The 18,984-nt window shown below is 46.4% G+C and overlaps 1 protein-coding gene across 1 annotated transcript in view; it reads left to right on the forward strand.

Moving 5' to 3' along the window:
• The first annotated feature begins 823 nt into the window (after positions 1–823).
• RHBDL3 (rhomboid like 3) overlaps positions 824–18,984 on the forward strand; it is a 63,753-nt gene continuing 45,592 nt past the window's right edge. The window contains 2 exon segments of the mRNA XM_019474233.1: positions 824–934; positions 936–989. Of these exon segments, the coding sequence (XP_019329778.1) occupies positions 824–934; positions 936–989 (165 nt within the window).

Here is an 18,984-nt window from a genome sequence, read left to right on the forward strand (position 1 = left end):
ACTGGAAATGTGCAAGGTTTTTTCTGGGGACCTCAAGCCAGTGGTTACCCTACTGTTGCCCCATGGAAGTTGCTCTCTTCTCAGCTGGCCCCCAAATCCAGGAGACATGAGAGAGCCTTAAACAATCCATTAGGAATTTCCTCTGTTCCGTGGGACTGTGAGGCAGCAAGCCTGGGGCGGGGAGGTGGCTTGACGTCGGTCTTTCTACAAAGCATAAATCAGAGCCAGTCGCCAGCTTGTTTTTTCTGTTCCCGAGTGACAAGGACTTGTGGAGTGTTCACATGGTCATCTGTGTTGAAATGGAGCTTCCTCCTATACAGAGCTTTTAAGGCAGATCTGCTAGAACAAAAGTTGTGGGGTAAATCCTTGTAATGGGCTCTCTCCAGTCTTCCCCCCTTCCACCTTGTGCGAGAGGAATTACCTGTTTTTCAGATGTGGACATGTGAGGCTCAAAGAACTGATGGGTTATCAAAGACCTTGCAGCAAGTCCCTGCCGGAGTTAGGAGCAGGCAGCAGACAAGGCTCTGACAACCTGACAAGGTGGTCTGTGGGTCAGTGTTGGGCCACAGGACCTCAGAAACTGATCTGAAAAACCGTTGCCAACTCCTCCCTCCCCTCAATATACACCAAGCTTTCTTGATCCCTGTGAGTAAAAAAGCCTTTTATTCCTTGCTTGCTTGCAACTAGACAAAGCGGGAGAAAACAGAATTAACACATGAATGTTCTGAGTTCATCCTAATTTGGATTTGTAAGTGAAAACTGTCTTCCCTGTGGTTGGTAGATTCCCCCTGCCTCCTCCCCCGGAAGGGTAGGTGATTCTGGGATGAAGAAGGATGTTGGAAATGGCACTAAATCATTTGGTTATTTCTCTGTTAGAATATACTTCTACAGTTTACTGCATGTTAATGTCGTTGCTCTTAAACCTTCTTTTTCTTCTTTTTCCTCCCTTATGCATTGCCTCTCAGCACTGGAAAGCCCTATTTGATCAGGTATGTGAACAACTGATATATTGTCTCTGTCTTGTGAGCAAAGAGTCTAGCCTCCAGTTAATTTCCTCTGTACTAGATTTTCCCTGCATTTAAAATACAGCCTAGGAGTAATGTGCTCCATGCTCCCAGTTCCCAGGATGCTGGTGTCCAAGTCATAATTATCACTACTGCTTTGGGCTGTCTTCTCAATTCCTCTTCAGAGTAGTCAGGGACAGAAGCGGGCCCAGCCTGGTCATCCCTCCTAGCTCAGGGTCTGAGCCGAGGTGCTGCAGCAGGTGCTCTGTTTGCTGCCAGTTGCTCTATCCTTGCTCTGTGAATTAAAGGGTCTTCTACTCTTTGAGGCAGGCAAACTAGGACCTGTAAAACTGGCACTGTATTCTTTGAAATGGCTCCCCAGCTGCTAAACTGACTTCTGTGGGTTACATCCTCCAGGGGAGGACCTGCTGCTTTAAACTTGCACAGGTTTAGCAAAGTATCTGCTTCTGTACCAAAGGCTATGGTTGTATCAGGTAAATGTCTTGGGTCGGATCTGTAGCCAGCTGAAATCAACACAGCTCTGCAGAGCTCCGAGTTATAGCTGCTGAGAATTTGGGTTGTGGATTCTAGTTTGTAAATTATGCTTTTAGCTGCTTTAATGGACATGTTTGCTTTGTGGTGTTCCTTCTATCTGCCTGGTTGAAATGTGAAGCAGCTATAAACTGGAGGATTTTTCTAGGGTTGACTTGCTTCTAAACTGCAGCACTCTCTTGATGTCATAAACTTTTGTGCTGTTGTCTGTGCGCGTAAATGTCACCTTCCGTAAGGGAGCTTACTCTGATGCTGGCATTGTCCTGGCAATACTAAAGTTCGGATGGGATTTCATCCCTGCTTTATGAGGCGATAATCTTGCTTCTGTGTCTGGCTGAACTGCAAAGCCAAAAGCTGTGGCACAATCTCCGCGAAAGGATGTCCTTGGTACCCTGGGGGTTCTGTTATCATTCAGCTAATAACTGGACTGCCTGTTCCGATGAGTGCTCATTTATACCTGCTAATCCACACGTCTGGACTGCAGTACATTTGTTGTTGTACAGTCAAGCAAGCTGGCAGTTGGGAATTAGATTACTATAATTGTTGATCACACCTAAATTGTGTGGTGTATTTGAATTTGCTGGGGCTTGTAGGGTATGCTGCTACTCAGAAGGTGGATGCAAGATAAATTGCTTGTGGTCTGGGCTGAATGTTTGTTTCAGCCACTTTGAATTCTCCCCCATCTCAAACATTGGCCTTAATTTGGAGTCTGATTCTACAAGCATCCTTTGAAGTCATTGAGTCCTTGTGGGATGGGGCTCTTGGCTGGTAGCTACCTCGGGCTCAAAGAGAGGAATCTGTAATTTCTCACTGGACTTGCTTGAATAGTAGATGGGTTTTTTTCCTTCTTTTTTTCTTTTTAAGGGAGGGGAGAGTTTGACTGTTGGATTTACAGAACATTACCCCAGTGACAAGGGAATGGGCTGTAAAGGCAGACCTTCAGTAATTAGCTATGTTTCAATTAGGGCTGCAGCTGAAATTTAAGCCTTGTCTGTAAGACTTTATTATCAAAGAGAATGCAACCTGTGACAACTAGTTGTAAGTCCTGAATAAATCAATAACGTCCTTGTTGCCTGTGGGCAAAGCCAAGGAGCTGACGTCTTCCTTGAGCGTTATATCAGCAATGCAAAGCAATTAGCCCTGCAGTGAATTGCAAGATGCTGTTTGTCATGGAACAAGGTTGCTATTCCCAGCAGCTCTGTGCTGGTAGGAGAGGGGAGCGTTTTGTTTAGCTCTGATAGGCATCCATGTGAAACATGAGGACAGTCTTAATAACTAGAGAAAGCCTGTGTGTTGAAACTCGGAACAGTTGCAGCTCTCCCTGGGAGACATGACCTGGCCTTATGAGTGCTTAGAGTGGAAATGGGTGGCCAAAGATTCACGTGCCCTGTGCATTTGTGACTCATGGGCTGGGACTGAAGTTTGATAGCCACCCTCTCAGGTGACACACGTGGGCCTCTGTGTTCACCACCTCCCAGGAGAGCAGCAGAGCAAGAGAAGGCTCTGGAGAAAGTGTTGGAGCAGTTGGGAATTCACAGGCTGGGAGTCTGCAAGTCTCTTGTTTCCGGGGTGATGGAGTATGACAGCAAACAGTGAGAGGGAGGGGTCAGCACTTCCCCTCCCTTGCCTTTGAGGGGGGAAAGAAATTGTTAATGCTTCCCCCCCCCCCCCCCCCCCCCCCTGGGGAGATATTTTTTAAAATACTTTTATTTAGGTTTACTGACAAAAAAGCAGGTTTCTGTTTAGACATACAAAATCAAAGGGTTTGGGCTTTTTTATGACCCAACCCCCCCAACATCTTAAATTAAAAATTCAAAACTTCTTGATGAAAATTGCTGCTCAGCCATAAAGCAGTGCTTTTTGCTTGTTTATTTTGGGGGAGAGGAGTGACTGACAATGCTTTCTGGAGGAATTTTTTATTTGTTTTGATCCAGCTCTAATCTGTCACACTGGGAACTGTCAGTGGCTCAAGCCAGTATCTCCAGCCACTTGCAGATTGCTTCTTTTTAAGAAGTAAAAGAACTTAAATTTGGCAAAAAGGCAGATCCAGAACTGCTTTCTAGGCTTTGAGGTTCAAAGAAGCCCCTCCCAGGGCAAAATCCTGACTACACTGAAGCAAGTACCAAAATTCCTCCTGCATTTAGTGGGGTCAGCACTTCACCCAAGAGTTTGGGAGCAGGCAGACACGTGGCTTTTCAGTGCTGCAGCCAGGCAGTTACAGTACAGCTGCTGCTTCATACTGTGCTCACGAGATGCATTTTTTATTACAAGGCCATGGCCCTCGGGCAGCTCTAACTCACTTGTATATGGGAACTTTTATAGGGATTCATACATTTATTTATTGTGCTCATAAACACCCTCCACCCCCACACACACATTAGCTCCGCATCTGCTGCCTTCTGCAGAGCCTGCGCTGTCTTTGAGCACTCCACACTGTTTCTGTGTGGAATCCGAGCTCTGAGCATTGCCTCTCTCCATCCCTCCGCAATCACTTGGGGTTTTCTTCATTTGTTCTTCACTGGCCCAAACCCCTCTTTTTGGTTAATCTTCTGGTAAAGTTAAAAATGTGACAATCCCAGGAGCAGGTCTTGACAGTTTCACACTTCTCTGTGCTAATAAGATCTCTTGTTAATTGCCTTGCACGCAGACATGAGAGCATCTCACTATCCTTGTTGAAGCCAAGTTGTCTGATGGTTAGAGAGTGAGTCTTCAGATGCATGTCCTGAGGGGCTGTTCCTGCTTTTCTATGTCCGTTCTAGGTCCTTGGATGCCCTTCTTTGCCTCCATGTCCCCAGTGCCCCTGCTTTAGAGATGACTGCAGCTAATCGGTATTATGCAGCCCTTGGCTGTGCTGGGTGAAAGGGGCTATCTAGGAGGACGAAGATTGTTATTAGGACAGACCTGCCTTCCGGAGGTGGCATTTAGCATCTAACGATGCCAAGAGCTTGTATCACCTTCTCTGTTTCCCTATCCCCATGGCTGCTGAGATTTCAAAGGTGAATTAACGTTATCAGCCCTCATCTTGGAGTTCTCACTTCTTCTCACCTGTACTCTGGTTTGTAGTCATGACAACAAACTTGTTTTAAATAGACACACACAAAACTCTCCAAAAAGACCCTCCTCACTGGCTCAGCACCTTGATCCTATTGCTTGTCAATCCAGGCTGTGTTTTTGTTGCAGCTGCTTTAGAAACACTGGATTCCTTCCTGAGACTTGTACGTGGGTGTGATGGCAACAGATGAACAGAGTTTATGGGGAATGCAGAGAGATGCCAAGTTACCCAGTCTGTGTAGGCAGCTAATGGAAAACTTGAGCTCAGAAACAAGGCTGTAGAGATATCCTGGACCAGACGTACACTTGCCAGGAAGAGTTCAGTTGCTGACACTACCAGCAGTGGGTGCAGCTGAACCTGCTCTGCCGTGGTCTCATAAAACATTAGAAAATGCTTGAAAATATGCTGACTTGGCAGCCTTCTTAAATCCAGGGCTGGTTCCCACATGATTGAAATTGCAAAGCAATCCATAAAATCAGGCCAGCTATGACCATGGTTGGTGGTAACCGAGAAAGGGAATTATTTTGAACTTGATGATCTTTTGTGTTAACTGTGTCCCTTTTCTCTGGATAGCCTTTAACACAAGAAGGATGAGCTATTTCCCACGCTGTAAAAGAAATTCCAGTTTGTTTACTGGGGCACTGTTGAGCTAAACATCATGCTTCACTTTGAAAAGTTTCCCTGACTATTGTTGGTGGCTAACCCCTGCTGGCTGTGGCGGGAAGACCTTGCCAGGCAGGTCTCTCTGAGCTCTAGGCAGTGGTTTGTGTCTGGAGATTTTACCACTTTCTCTGACAAACTGCTTGTGTCTTACCTCTGGTTTGTGTGGGTCACGGGGAGCAGAGGAGCAGAAACTGCAAGATGAGGAATAGGAAATGATGGCAGTGAGAGCAGCAATATAGGCAGGGGGGTTGAGCACCGGGTTGTACGTGACCTCCAAGTCCTTGCGTGAATTTTGGTCTGTCGCTGCCTTTTTAGATTAGTGTTTGTCAGGACATATGTCCACATTTAAGTAGAGTGGTGCTGCAAAGAGGAGGTTATAGGAACTGGAATTGGGAAATAGTCATAGACTTGTTACTTCATCTCCTAGCGTGAACTGGAGAATCAGAGGTGCTGTTGGGAAGACTGTCCACGGTGATAACGGATTAGCATCCAGGCCCTAAAACCAGAGTCTGCCTTGCCTGCTACATTAGATGCTTCTGTGAGCGTGACAAGAAATTTGCCCCCTTCTCCCCCTCCACCAAGCTGTGCATTGTAAAGGGGAAAGACACTTTAAAAGCTACAAGGGTCTCTTGGCAATGCACAGAGGGGGTTCTGCATCTGCCCCACGCCTTGAAGTCTAATCTCATTTACAGTTGTCAGCGTGGGCTGCTGGAGGAGATGAAAGGCAGAGGACAAGGAGGGAGAATAGATTAGTCTCGAGCAGAGAGCACTGGGAGTGCACCTGCCTCTGCCCCGCTACCTTGAGGAGGGGCGGCAATAGCAGCTGGGCATGTGTCATCTGCTGCTCTTTGAGGCGCCCAGCCATGGAGCACACGATTAATGACTCAAGGGGCTGGGCTTTTGTGAGTGATAAAGCCCTGGGATTTAGGGAGGGCTCTCAGGCCTTTTTTCTGAGCAGCACCATCACTTTACATTTCTCAAGTGGCATTTTGGTCGCAGGGAGCTGCTGTCTGTGGCCACAATGCTTCCCTTTCTCCTCCTTCCCCAAACTGGGCTGACCTTTGTCATGCAGCATTAACCCTTTGACTCCTCCACTTTGGGTTATGGGGTTGGGAAAAAAAAGAGTCCCTTCAAATTCATTGCCCTGTGGACAAACTTGAAGGGAGAAACGGGCTGGTAAGAGAGGATCTGTTTTTGCTGAAGGAGATTGCTTTGCTGATGCTGTCTGGATTATCAACCCCTTGCTGCCTGCTGCCAGAGACTCTTTTGCATACAGCAGCCCCCAGGAAAGAGGGGAGGGGAACTTATCCTTCCTTGAGTCCAGGAGGGAAATTGAGGCATTGAACAGCAAATAGATATCTGAGAGACTGTTCCCTCTGCAAGGTAATGCCTTGTCTTTTACCCTGCCTGGATTAGCCTGTGTCTGTCCCCAGTGTTGTTACAGTGGATGGCAATCTCCCAGCGCTTCAAGGTTTATACCCAGATTTGGCTTTTAGCCACGATGCCCTGGAGTGATGGCTTAGCATGAAAAAGCTACCTGGAGGTCATTAATGATCTTCCTGCCTCTTGCAGGATGAACAGCAAAAATTCCCCAAGTTCCTCCTTAATCTTCTAATAACTCTGTAAACTGAACACCAGCCAGCCCCTAAGCTGGATGCGGGTCTCCGGGATTGCCTGTATTTACACCTTCCCTGCAGCGTGAAAGGTTTGTGATCAGCTACCCCATTTCCCCTTTCCCTGGCTATTTGGATACTCCTTTCTCCAGTCCCACCAGCCTGTACACAGACTGTTGGCTTTGCCTAGTGCAAAAAGTTGGGAGTAGAAGCCATCAATATGAACCAGAGATCAGCAGTGTAGCAAACACAGCACTATTAAGTTTGTGCTGGTATAAGTAGGCATCTCCTGAAATGTTTCAAGGAGTCATGACAAACACACCGAAAAGCACATGGAGGCTGAGTCAGTCTTACACAGCTCGTGAGTTACTGGCAGCTTGATGTCTCTAGATTTGTAAAAGCCTCAGGAGGCTTCCTACTCATTACACATTTGTGTACCTTCCACGTCTGAGCTGCCTGGAAACCTGCACGTTAGAGTGCAGCATCCGAGAGGGATGGCAAGCTGCATTCAGACCGTTGTATCTTTCTGCTGCATCCTGATCCCAGCTGCAGTGAGAGGCTTTGGTAGCGTACGCTCTGCCATTTCAGCTGAATGTGCGGGATGGTTTTTAGGCACATAGATCCTTGCTAATGCATTGTTCTCAAATCCTGTCTTGCACATAGAAAATCACTGAAGCAATAAGAACGTTTAAGCCTGCGTGTTTAAAAAGAAAGGGGGGAAAAAGCTGTAAACACAGAGTGGATTGATGCTGTTCTGCAGATCAGCTGGTGCATTGTGCTCTGTGGCTGCGTGCTCTGTTATGACAGAGAAGGGGAAGAGATCATCCTGTCTCCAGAGGAACAAACCAGCTGCTTAGCGAGTGGAAACAGTTTGGAGGTGCATTTCGACACCATCATCACTTATCGCTGTAACATTTACAGGGCTTTTAAAGTTACTCTCTACCAGACCTGGAAAGCAAGTGTTTCTCCTCTGCGGTAGGAAGTATGATGTTCCCGTTGCCTGCCGGTATTTGCAGTCAGTGCAAATGTACCGGGGCACGTTTGCAAATTAAATGCAGCAGTGGGCGTGTTTGAGTTTGACAGCAGCCAAGGAAGCTGTGATCTCTTTCTGCCTCCTCACTAGGTACTGTACAATGTGTTGGTCTGAAATCAGCTTGGTACCAACACACCATGAGACGAAGTTGATGGGGTGCAGGTGATGGGCTGTTTTCCTGCACCATTGTACATATGGGCTGCTGAGGAAAGCTGATCTCTGAATGCTCTGGATTTTTATGTGATTCAAACCTTGCAGTGTTTGTCTGTTCGAGCTGTAGCACTTGGAACACTCACTTCTTTCCCTTTCCTCTCGTAATCTCCTGAGTGGTGGTATTCCCCCTGATTCAGCTACTCGTGGTGACGCTGGGGATATTCTATCACTAGAATGTCTTGGTGAAATGTGTAGTGAAAGTCCTGAATGTTTGTGATCACACCTGTCCCAATACTTGTTTTTGAGGCCAGTCATGATCATCTCTGCCCTGGATGGATTTCAGCTGGCTAATTGTACTTCTTTGACAGTAATTTCAGCTGGAAAAGTTGGCTTTTACTTTTTGTTGTATGGGGTGAAGATCATCCAAAGAACTCCATGAGATCTGACCATCCAACTCATTGTAAGCCTGTGAAGTGTTTCTTTCGGATGCTGTGTTGGAGTAGAGGAGCCTGGAGATTGACTTCTGCCTTGGCCTGTCCCTGTGTTATGTCAGATGTCTTGTGCAAGGACTGCTGTTGTGCTTTTCAGCTGCTCTGGGACCAACCCAGAACTTCCCAGTGGGAACTTCTCTTCCTTCAGAAAGCACAGACCAGTAAAGAATTGTAGATTCTCTGGAAGTGACCTTAATTAGCAGTGACTAATTATCAGTGCCTGTAGTGTGGGGTTGTTCTCTGTGCCAGGGAATCATGAAGAGAATGCACAGAAGTCTCACTTGGACCTTGAATTCCTTCAACTCTAAAACTAAAACCCCAGCACTAACAAGACACAGAGAATGTATGTATTTTTAGTATATGTTCCTGTTGCTTAGGAACAGCTGTCTGCAGTGACCCCGTGTTGCTGGTGAGAAGAGTAACGATGTATGAAACGATGTTAAACAAACAAGATCAATCTTACCCCTAGGAACTGTTCACGTTCTTTGATGCTTGACATGCTCCATAAGTAGCATATACTCTGGAGTTTCCTGAGTTTCCTGAGGAAAAAATAAACGAGGCTGCTGTAGGCAAAGCTGTTTGTGACTACCATCAAATCTCTGGTCTCATGTACTTCAGGGCAGTGTTCCCTGAGGAATCATCTCTTTGCCTCTGTGATCCTTCACGATTAGGTACCAGTGATGATGGAGACCCTGCTTTGTGGAGCATACTTGTTTGTGATGTATGATTGTAGTGGATGTGCTTGTTGATGACAGCCTGCAGCCAGTGAGATGTAGCCATGCTTACCTCTTGGCAGAGAAAGGATCAATATTATAAAAGGTAAAAAATTGAAAGTTTCACAAAAACTACTGGAGGACTTGATCCTGTGCGCACTGACTTGGTCTAGCAAAGCACTTGAAAACAAGTGTGACAATTGTCCTGGACCCATTATAGGTCTAACATCAACTGTATGTTTTGCTGGGGGTGGTACCGGAATGGTGTGTGCCCTAAGGGATTTGGAGAGCAAAGTGGGTTTTTAGTTCTGCCACTTGGCTCTGAAACAGAGCCAGACACTTGTTTCCCTCCGCTGGCTTCCTGCCACTCCTCTCACATGTTTACTTACCCTCACGCTGAAAAATAATGGGAAGTGGGCCTTGAGCATCTTTGCTCACTGCAGGCAGTGGCCTCCATGGAAGGATGTTGCTTTTTAGCTTTGTTGTTTGCACTGGGGAGGAAAAGAAAGTGTTTATTGTGGTTCCTTCTTCCGTTTGAACTGCTGCCTCTTCCCTCAGCTACTCCCTCTTGGTTGCTAATAGAGGAGTTGCTTTTGCACACAGTCTTGTTATCACTGGATTTACGTCTCTGGGTTGTTCTCCTCCCTGTTAGCAGGGAAGGCACAAACATTTTTCCTTCATGTGTCCTCTGACAATAGGATTCGCCTTTTGGAGAAACGTTTATTTTGCATTGATTGGTGCATTTAGGCAGCCCCTGTAGGGGAGACTGCTGTGAAGAGCATGGAAGATGTCCTGCTGCTGCTGCTGCTATCTTTGGTCTCTGAGCTGTGCCTGGAGACCATGGCTGGAGGAACAACTTTCTTCTAAATAAAGTGTCTGAAGAATCTTTATAGAGCTGCATCACTGCTTTATCACACTTTGACTTGCTAGCCCTGAGAACTGTTTGGGGATGTCTCTGTGCGTATGTGTATGTATGCAGGGTTGCTCTTGTGCCTTCAACATGTTAAATATTCTGGTGGTGTCTCCTCTAGAGCTCTATAAGCTAGAGCGTATGTTGGCTTCTTTAGAGGATTCTCCGGTGTTGGGCATCCCCACTAGAGGTTTTTGCTCTTGTAATGCTTTTCAGTCAGTCTGTATCCCAGAAGCTGTAGTGTGCTGGCTTGCTTGCGTGCTCTTCACCTGATGGGAGCCTCCTGCCTGCATTCATTGCCTTCTACAGCATTCGGGGAGGCCAAAGCCACCTCTTTTTATGAATTAGTGCAATGGCCAGTTTATCTACCTGTCAGGCATGACAGGAAAAAGCTTTTGTAGTGGAGAGAACAGTAGCATAGCTTCGTAGTTATATGTAAGAGCTGAAGCTGGCTGGGGTGTAAATGCTGCACAGCCCCCTTCAACAACACAGGTGCATTGGGTGACATCTTCCAGGGTGATGATAGCCAAAATGTCTCCCAAAGAATTGTCGTAAGTGTCTGAAACAGCATCTTCCAGCCTTATTCCCTCTGTGACCCCTGAGCTGAGAGCTGCTGTTGCTGCATTGATTTATGGGATCTTTTAGGGTTGGTACTGGTGGCCAAGAAGAGCTGGGGCAGAAAGTCATTTGCCAGCTGCTGATTTATGGCTGTAGTAAACAGTCCTGGAAAGCACAGTAAGAATTTTCTGGACCTTACGTGGTTCCAGCTGACTGGCAGCTCCAGGCTGTTATTTGACCATGTGGAGTAATAAAACTGTGAAAACTAATTAACTTTTGGGCCTCCTGCAAAACAAACTAGTTCATGCAAAAAATTACTCCACACTTGCAAGCAACAGTGACTTTATGGGCTTATAAGCCTGTATTTAATGACCAAGCATGTAGTACCATGTGTGAGGTATGTTCCTTTTGTTGACTTCTAAGGCTGAACAGACTATAACAAGCTCTGCCAATCACTGAGGATCTGAATACCAGCTTGGGATAATGTTCTCTTTCATCCTTATTAATTATGTAGCTGATGTGTGGGTGGAGGTTTGACACAAAGCTTCATTGGATGTTTTCTTGTAGTCTAAACCAGCCTGAATTACGCACACGCAACCCAAGCCGAAGCAGTTCATTCAAGGAGAGATGCTCTTTGCAGTAGTGCTGTAGTCTTTCTGAAGTCATTCTCTGCTCGCTGTTTCCCTTGAGGTGTGGCTGAATGAGCTCTTTCCCAGTGGGAACACTGAGGTGTTTTTCTGATGTTAGCAGGCAGTCAGCCCTGCTCAGGACCTGCCTCCTGCGATGAGGATGCTGTGTGTGTGCCAGTTGTGATGGTGACATCAGAGAAGGGATGTTTCTGAGTGCCCTGGTGTTGTGTTCCTTGCCAATGATGAGACACTTATCAACGTTGTATAGATGATCCAGCCTCTGTCATCCTGCACCGATTTGGAGGGAGGGAATGACTGGCTGTTCCTCCCGCTTAATCAGATTACTAAAGTAACCCTCCTCCTGTCCCATTGCTCCTGCATTACTCGGGAGCCCTTAATACTGGATGTCTAACTGCCTGTATTGTTAGAGTCAAAGCTCTGCCTGCTGATTCCTGTTCTCCTTTACTAGGGTCTATCAATTTAGCTGGTGGCAGAGCTTTGTGTAGAGCCTTTATTCACCGGGACACATGATACAGCTTTGCTATTCTTTTCTGATCAATAACTCATCACCCCAAAGAGCAGAGCTGGCCCTTTTGCAGAACATAGGGTGCTCTGGAGTAAGCTATGCAGTTGTTTGCTATGTTTGAGCTGCACAGGCTTGAGCTGCAGTTCCTCAGAAAGCTGCAGGCAGTGCATGGCCTGTCCTCTCCCCCTGCTGAGAAGGGAGGGGAGGAAGGTTGAATATTGTACCAGGTCCCTTTGCTGCCCCACTGCACGACTGTGGAATGAGGGAACCTGATCTGGAACTACCTGCTGTGGGGGGAAGGTTGTGTGCTGGCCAGGTCTGTGTCTGCACCTGGGTCACGCAGACAGAGCATCTCATATCTTGGTAAGATGCTTGTCATGATCGCTGATACAGCAGCAGGTATTTGGAATCTGAAAGAGAAACCATCTCAAAGGCAGGAAAACTGTGATGTGATGAGATTTTTAAAAATAACTTACTTATTTTTAATTTCCCCTCCCTCTCTTTCTGATGGATGCGCTTGAATTGTTGTGGTACTCAGTACCAGAGTACCAGCTAGCATGGGTCTATCCCAAGCTTTGGTTTTGTCCGCTAAGCTAAGTATTATTGCAGAGCTATTATTTGACCTAAAATAAGTGTGTGTGCATACTCGCTGCTATAGAATTCTGCTTTTTCACGCATCAAATCAAGTCCCTGTGGATTTTCACCTCCCTCCCAGATCTGGCAGACAGTGAAAAAGGGAGCTATTTTTAATCTGAAATGTTCTGTGTTTCAAGTCCAGGGTATAAAATGTAGTTTTTCTTCTGACAAGTTTCATGGCTGATTGATATAAAACTCCTTGTCTTTAAAGAAAGGATATAACTTACTACAGGAAGGGCAAAAGTTCTAATTTTTTGGTCTATGGATATTAGTTCCTTTGAGAAACTGAAAACCAGTGGCAATCACTGTTCTTGGATTGAAGAATTTACCAAGAAGGAGAAACGATTTAACAGAGGAGTCTAGCAAAGTCCAGTGTGGTAGAGTGGTACCAAGAGACCCAGTTCCCCTCCAGGAGGGGAGGTGGTGGTCACTGGATTAGGAATCATTTGCCTGAAACAGTATTTCTGGCAACCAAAGAGATTGGCATCACTGGCAGAACAGTGCTTACACACCTTCCGTCGTCTTCTTGCTGTCACTACAGTTCTATCATCCCACTGGAGTCACTGCTCCATCTGTCCTCTTGAAAGGCTGGCATGTATTGTCCAGGAGAGAAGATAAATTTCTGGTCCAAGTGTTCTCCCTGCCCAGAAGAAACGGCTATAGAAAAAGTTTCTTCCTCTCCTCACTGTATGGGTTGTTCTGTGCCTCAGCCGAGTCTGATGGATCAAAGGGGAGGTCACTTTCCAGAGCAGGTCCATCCTTCTGTGCTGACTGTCCTGCACCCAGGGGTGTGATGATGGGCATAGCAAGTTGTTACCACCAAGGTGCAGACACTTGTCTGAGCAATAAGGGCTGAGACCGTTGGCTTCTTTTTGCCCTAAAGGGAAGAGGGAGGGAGAGAGGCAGAGCAGATCTGACCGTACAGGCAGGCTTGAGTTGGGGAAAGCAGCATGCTCAGTTTTGCAAGGTAGCTTTAGGTCAGGACTTAAGGCTAGGCAGTAGGCTGGATGCCTTGGGTGTGACAGGAGCAATGTTCCCTAGTCAGTGCTGAACCCTGTCCCTCCAGCACTGGTGGAGCTGCTTCAGTGCAAACCCCAGCTCAGCTTTCTTCTGGCTCCTAATGCTGAAAGGTCCATTCATGACAGTCCCAGTGGTCTCTGTGCTGGTGGCCCCTTGAGCTGGGACAGCCTTCAACTGCCCTGCTGCAGCCTTGGTCAGCACAGAGTTGCAGCTAATGAAACACAAGCTAAGAGGAGCTCCCTGCAATTGTATGGGCAGAATTTTTCCTTGCCGAGTACATTTCCACCCTGGTTACCGACCTGGCAGCACCCTGCAGACATAGCCTTGGTCTTTGCTGTGAGGACTGTCTAATGCAGCCCATCGGTCACAGCATCCTGGCACTTGATAAGGCTTAATGGGACAGCCAAGCTCTGAGCCCAGCAGACCACCCGCAGTCCTGCCCTGCAGTGTGCTCCTCTCTTTTCTGCCTGATTGCAGGAGGGGAGCAGCACTTGTCTCCTGGGGCTAGCTAGACAGTGCTTCTGCCTGGCCTTCATCTCACTGGTGTTGCTCACCAGATATGTCACTAAGCAGCAGCAGAGAGAGACCCAATGGCTCAGATCTGATTAACCTCTACAATTTTATCCTGTGTCTTAATTGGATTAGCTGCAGGAGGGTGGTTTTGCTGTTGTTCCTGTTTTTTTCTTAAACAGGTACTTATCACTGTGACATCTGATGCAAGCAACAAGTTAGAGTAGCAAGATCTGTGAATAAACAAGTGGTGTTTGCTTCTTCCCCACTGCTCAACTAGCAGCTCCTGCCCTTCCTTTCTGCAAAATTACTGTAGCTGATGGCTGTGAGATGGGTCTAAGTAAGCCCTGCAGTTGGATCTCTCGGGAGGTGTGAGTCTTGCCTTACAGCCTGGATGCCAGACCAAGAGCCCCTGATTGCTAACTGCAGTTCTGTCACTTTTGGGAAGGTTTTCTGATAACACTCAGTAAATGTTCAAAGCAGTATTAATTTTCCATGTCCAGTTTCTTTCATCTTCTTTCTGAGCTTTTTAGTTTCCTTCAGTGCCTGGTTCTTCTGCACCTTAGCGTTTTTGCTTGTATCACTGCAGTAGCTGTGGGCTGTAGGGAATTGTCCTTGTTCAGCACTGCTAATACCCCTTCCTCTTTAAGGACTTCAAAGCTTGTTCTCCAGTATCAGTTCATTTAGTTTCGCAGGTGGGAACATGGAATAAGGAGATCAGTGATCATAGCCTGTTACAATGGGGGACAGGTTGCTACAGACCTAAAAAAGGAGTGGAATACATTTGATTGTGGGATTGCCCCTCATTCCTCAAGCTGCTCTCTACCTGTGTGGTGCCCAGTTGAGAAAAAGGAGAACCAGTTTACGCGAGACTTTCCCCCGTGTCCATCCTTCTGCCTGCAGCACCCACTTACCTCTTCAACAAGCTTAAAATAGAAGCCTTTCTCCTTGCCATAGCTGTAATTGGCTCTGGACTAGGCACTGGAGAGCATCGTTCACCTCCCTGGGATGATAGAAGGGATACATGCCGCTGAGAAGCTCTCTCTTACATCTGTTTCTAGATAGCTGTACACAAAAAGAGTGAATTGTAGGTGTGATATCAGAGCACGGCTCTGTTCCAGGAGGAATAATATATGTACCAGCACCACTCCAGCTGTTAGAAGATCAAAAGTGCTGTTACATTAAAGCTGGTAATACTGCCTGGCTTGGCAAAAGGGCTGAGAAATTGTTCCAGGGTTTTAACGTATGTTCAGATAAACTGTCTTCCATAGTGAGGATCAGGCTTTTGAATTTAGTCCATGTACAATAGCATGGGTTTTTAGTGACTTGGTGAAAATGTAACTCCAAGTAATTCCCTCTTTGCACAGGGCTTGAATGTGATTCAGTTGTGAACACTGCGTGCATCACAGTTACAGAGGTTCAGTGCTTCATTGCATCTGGGGTGCCTTTATGGGGTGTGTGGTTGTCAGGCATGGACTCTGCTGTTGCTCGTAAAGAACATGTGATCATTAAGTTGAATTACGATGGACATTAGTTTCCTTTTTCAGATTTAATGTATTCATGTATTTTGTGTCCACTGGCCCCTCAGCAGCTTGCAGGCTGGATATGTAAATTGGTAGCTGCAGAGGATGACTGATCCATTAATAGGTGGAATTTGATGCTTATAAAAATGAATGCATTTAATGTTGCATGGCAATGGTTTGCTTGAATTTTGAAGTTGCCTGAGGATCTCCTACTTGGAATTCCGTGGCTCAGGCTATATTTGTTACAAAAGCAATACAAATGGAGAGGCCCTGTGGTTTCAGAGGGTTGGCTATTCTTTTGTCTGTGAGTATCACTTACACTTTTTCTGTATCAAATGTTATTCCAAGGAAGCTGTGAAAATGTGAAATGCAATGATATCTGAAAACGAAGCATTACAGTCCAAATTCACTGTGTCCTCAGAAATATCTATCTTTGGAGATCTGTTCAGATACTATTTTTCAGGAAAAGCCAAGTTTTAGTAGATAATTTTTCATTATTAGGCTTTCATGGAGGGATGTAGAGGACTAAAAGGATTTGGTGGGTGATTAAAATAAGTTCAGATCTGCCACTGTGGGGTTGTAAACACAAGATGAAATCCTGGCCCCTCTGAAGGGGCCTCATTTTCCTTTGGGCCCCATGCTAATTTCATTACTGATTTCAGAAGGGTAAGGACTTCCCCTGATTTTAATTTTACAGTGTTTCTTTAAGCATGCAGATACAGAAATATTCAATTTCTTTTGCTGAGGGTTTTATTAAAGGAAGCTCACACAACATCATGCACCCCTTCCGTGGTAGAGCATTTGTGTGATAAATTTCATTTTTCAAGCACATGAGGTTGTGATGATCCCTCAGATACTGAGAGGCTGCACTCTGAAAACATTGGCGCTTCTTGCTTTTCCCTTTAGCACTGTGAGACAAATACTTCAGCTCTTCATCACTTATGCAAGCCTGGGCTGAAGGGGCAGTAGCAAATATGCAGGGAGAATATTGTGATATGCACCATAAAGTTGTGCCAAGGAGAAAGGAATATCCAGGCTCAAATGATCTCTTTCCCTGAGGCTTCTATGGTTTATTTTAATTTTTTCTAAGGTGAAGTGCTGGATCCAAGCCTTGCTAACAGCCAGCGTCTCTCATGTCAGGGAAAAAATTCTTTGCTAGTGTCTTCCTTAGCCACAGCCTCTCTAAATGCTGATGATTTCAACGCAGCAGAGTTTGGCTGTGGAAAGTCTATCGTTACTGTAATAATGTACAGCTCTGCGGGTACTGCATCCATCTCTGACTGATGTGTTCTCATAAGAATGTATGCCAGGGTTAGACTGAACAGTGTCTCCATTTTGCAGCCAGAGGAAATGACCATGGTGTGGTATGTTTCTGAGAAGGCGCTCGAATGAACCAGATTTGCTGGATGGGCAGCAGGAATAGAACCAGGGTGAAGTACCAGTGTGGGGTGGCTGGGGGTGTGGGTAGCACCTTCATGGTGCTTCTTCCCCACACTATGGTGTTCGGGGGGAAAAAAAAAAAAAAAATCCTAGAGGCAAGTAGGGGTGCTTGGTTATGATGTCTTGCCTCTGAAGCTAGCTAGTTGTGATTGCAGGGACTTGCAGTCTGCTATGGGTTGGTATAAGCCCATCTTTCAACTTACAAAAAAGCTGCTGTGTTTGCTTGAAGGACATCAGGCAAGTATGCAGGCAAAACCCAGCTGCTTTTCTTCTGGAGGCTTGGTCTCTCAAATAGCGTCCAGGGTTCTTGGGAGTCTTAAGTCAGTGAATTCAGTGGCAGCTGAAGGTATTTGGCATCTTTGGGTATCAGTCACTCTTTGGGGCTGCGGAAGGCAGCATTGCACTGTGAATGCTTCGGCCAGGCCACTTTAACCACCAGCTCCTTGTCAGAGAGCTCTGGCCGCCTTTGCTTGGGCTGGGCTGCAGCACACAGCTCCACACACAGCAGCCAGCTCATATGGCTCAAAGGTAAAAGAATGGTAAGATGTATAGGACTGAAAAAGACCTTAAGAAATTTCCCCCCTTCTCCATCAGCCTCCCCCCCGATCAAAGTTAGCTAGACTGTCCCGTTTCCTTGGTATAGTAGGGATTCTCGCTTTCAGCTTGTCTGAGACCAGGTCCGCAAGGTCTGAGAAGAGACGAGTGAATGGAGAAGCTGTTCACCAGGACCTGTTTCTTATGGTGGTACCAGCTGGCAGTTTCTGAAATTGTTTTTACTTTAGCTGCCTCTGAACTCTGTAGAGGTGAGAAGTGGAGCAAGCAACACTGGTCAATTAAAATGGCCATATAATTTTAATTGCCATAAAGTTAATTATTTTATGCAATAGGGCAGGAATTAATCTCACCTAAGCAACCCAGTCTGTTGTACTTCCCTACTTACTACAACAAGCAGTTATCTATGCAGTGAGATTTTTCTAGCATAGGAATGCTAAGGGAAGAGTGTGCTCTGTGTTAAAGACAGCCATGGGAGTTGGACTGGCTTGCTTTCTAGCTGTGTTCCCTCCCTTGGTTGACAGGTGAAGAAGCTGATGGCCAGCTTCCAGTTAACCCAGTTATTTTGCTAACTTACACAGTAACTGTGTGAAGATCTTGCTATTGCCTGGGTAATCTCATTTCTGAAGAGGGAGTCTGCTGAAATCTTTGTCCATGGAATGAGCTGAGTCAAAATTCTAGTTTTCCCTCCATGCTGGGGAAATACCGAGACTCAGGGTGTAAATCCTCAAACCAGCAGGAGGTTTGTGCCTATCCTACATGGGACAGAAATACTGCAGAGCCCAAAGCAGCTTCACAGCTGGGCCACAGCTACTTCCTTTCTAGTGAGAACAAGCACCGTGACTGACTCTGTCACTGGCTTACATCTGTCTCTGGGGGTGCAATAGATTTGCTGTCCCATGCATGCTTATGTATAGTACTTTACTGCAGGGCTGAGCAAGGCTAAAAATCTTGCCTGTGTATCTCCTGTCCAGCTCCTCCAAGTCGCTCAATGTGATGAGCAGAGCCTGGTTATATCTGTTCTCCATCTGTCCCTTCCTCCCTCATCTTTGCTACCGTTAATTGTTAGCGTCTGGCTTGAAAGATTGCCTCTTAGCACAGTGCTGATGGGATCTTTCCGCAGAGGATTAAGGCTGGAGTGGATTGACAGGAGACAGTATCCTTGCTGTGGGAAGTTTGCCAATGGTGTGTGGGCTCAGTGCTGCTGCTCTTCCAGTTACTCCAGTTCATGTCAGGACATAGGCAAGAGTTAGCTGCAGCTCCGTGCCCCCTCACCAGGGCCAGCTGGCCAGATGTGGCCTGGTGCACTGTGTGCTGGATTTGGGAGAGGCCTCCTGTACCCAGCTGCTACATGCGGCCTTTTTCAAGACTTTCAGTCTCTTTACATCATTTACAGCTGCACCATC

Source organism: Aptenodytes forsteri, unplaced genomic scaffold (assembly GCF_000699145.1).
Source record: "Aptenodytes forsteri isolate BGI_AS27 unplaced genomic scaffold, ASM69914v1 Scaffold153, whole genome shotgun sequence".
Lineage (NCBI taxonomy): Eukaryota > Metazoa > Chordata > Aves > Sphenisciformes > Spheniscidae > Aptenodytes > Aptenodytes forsteri.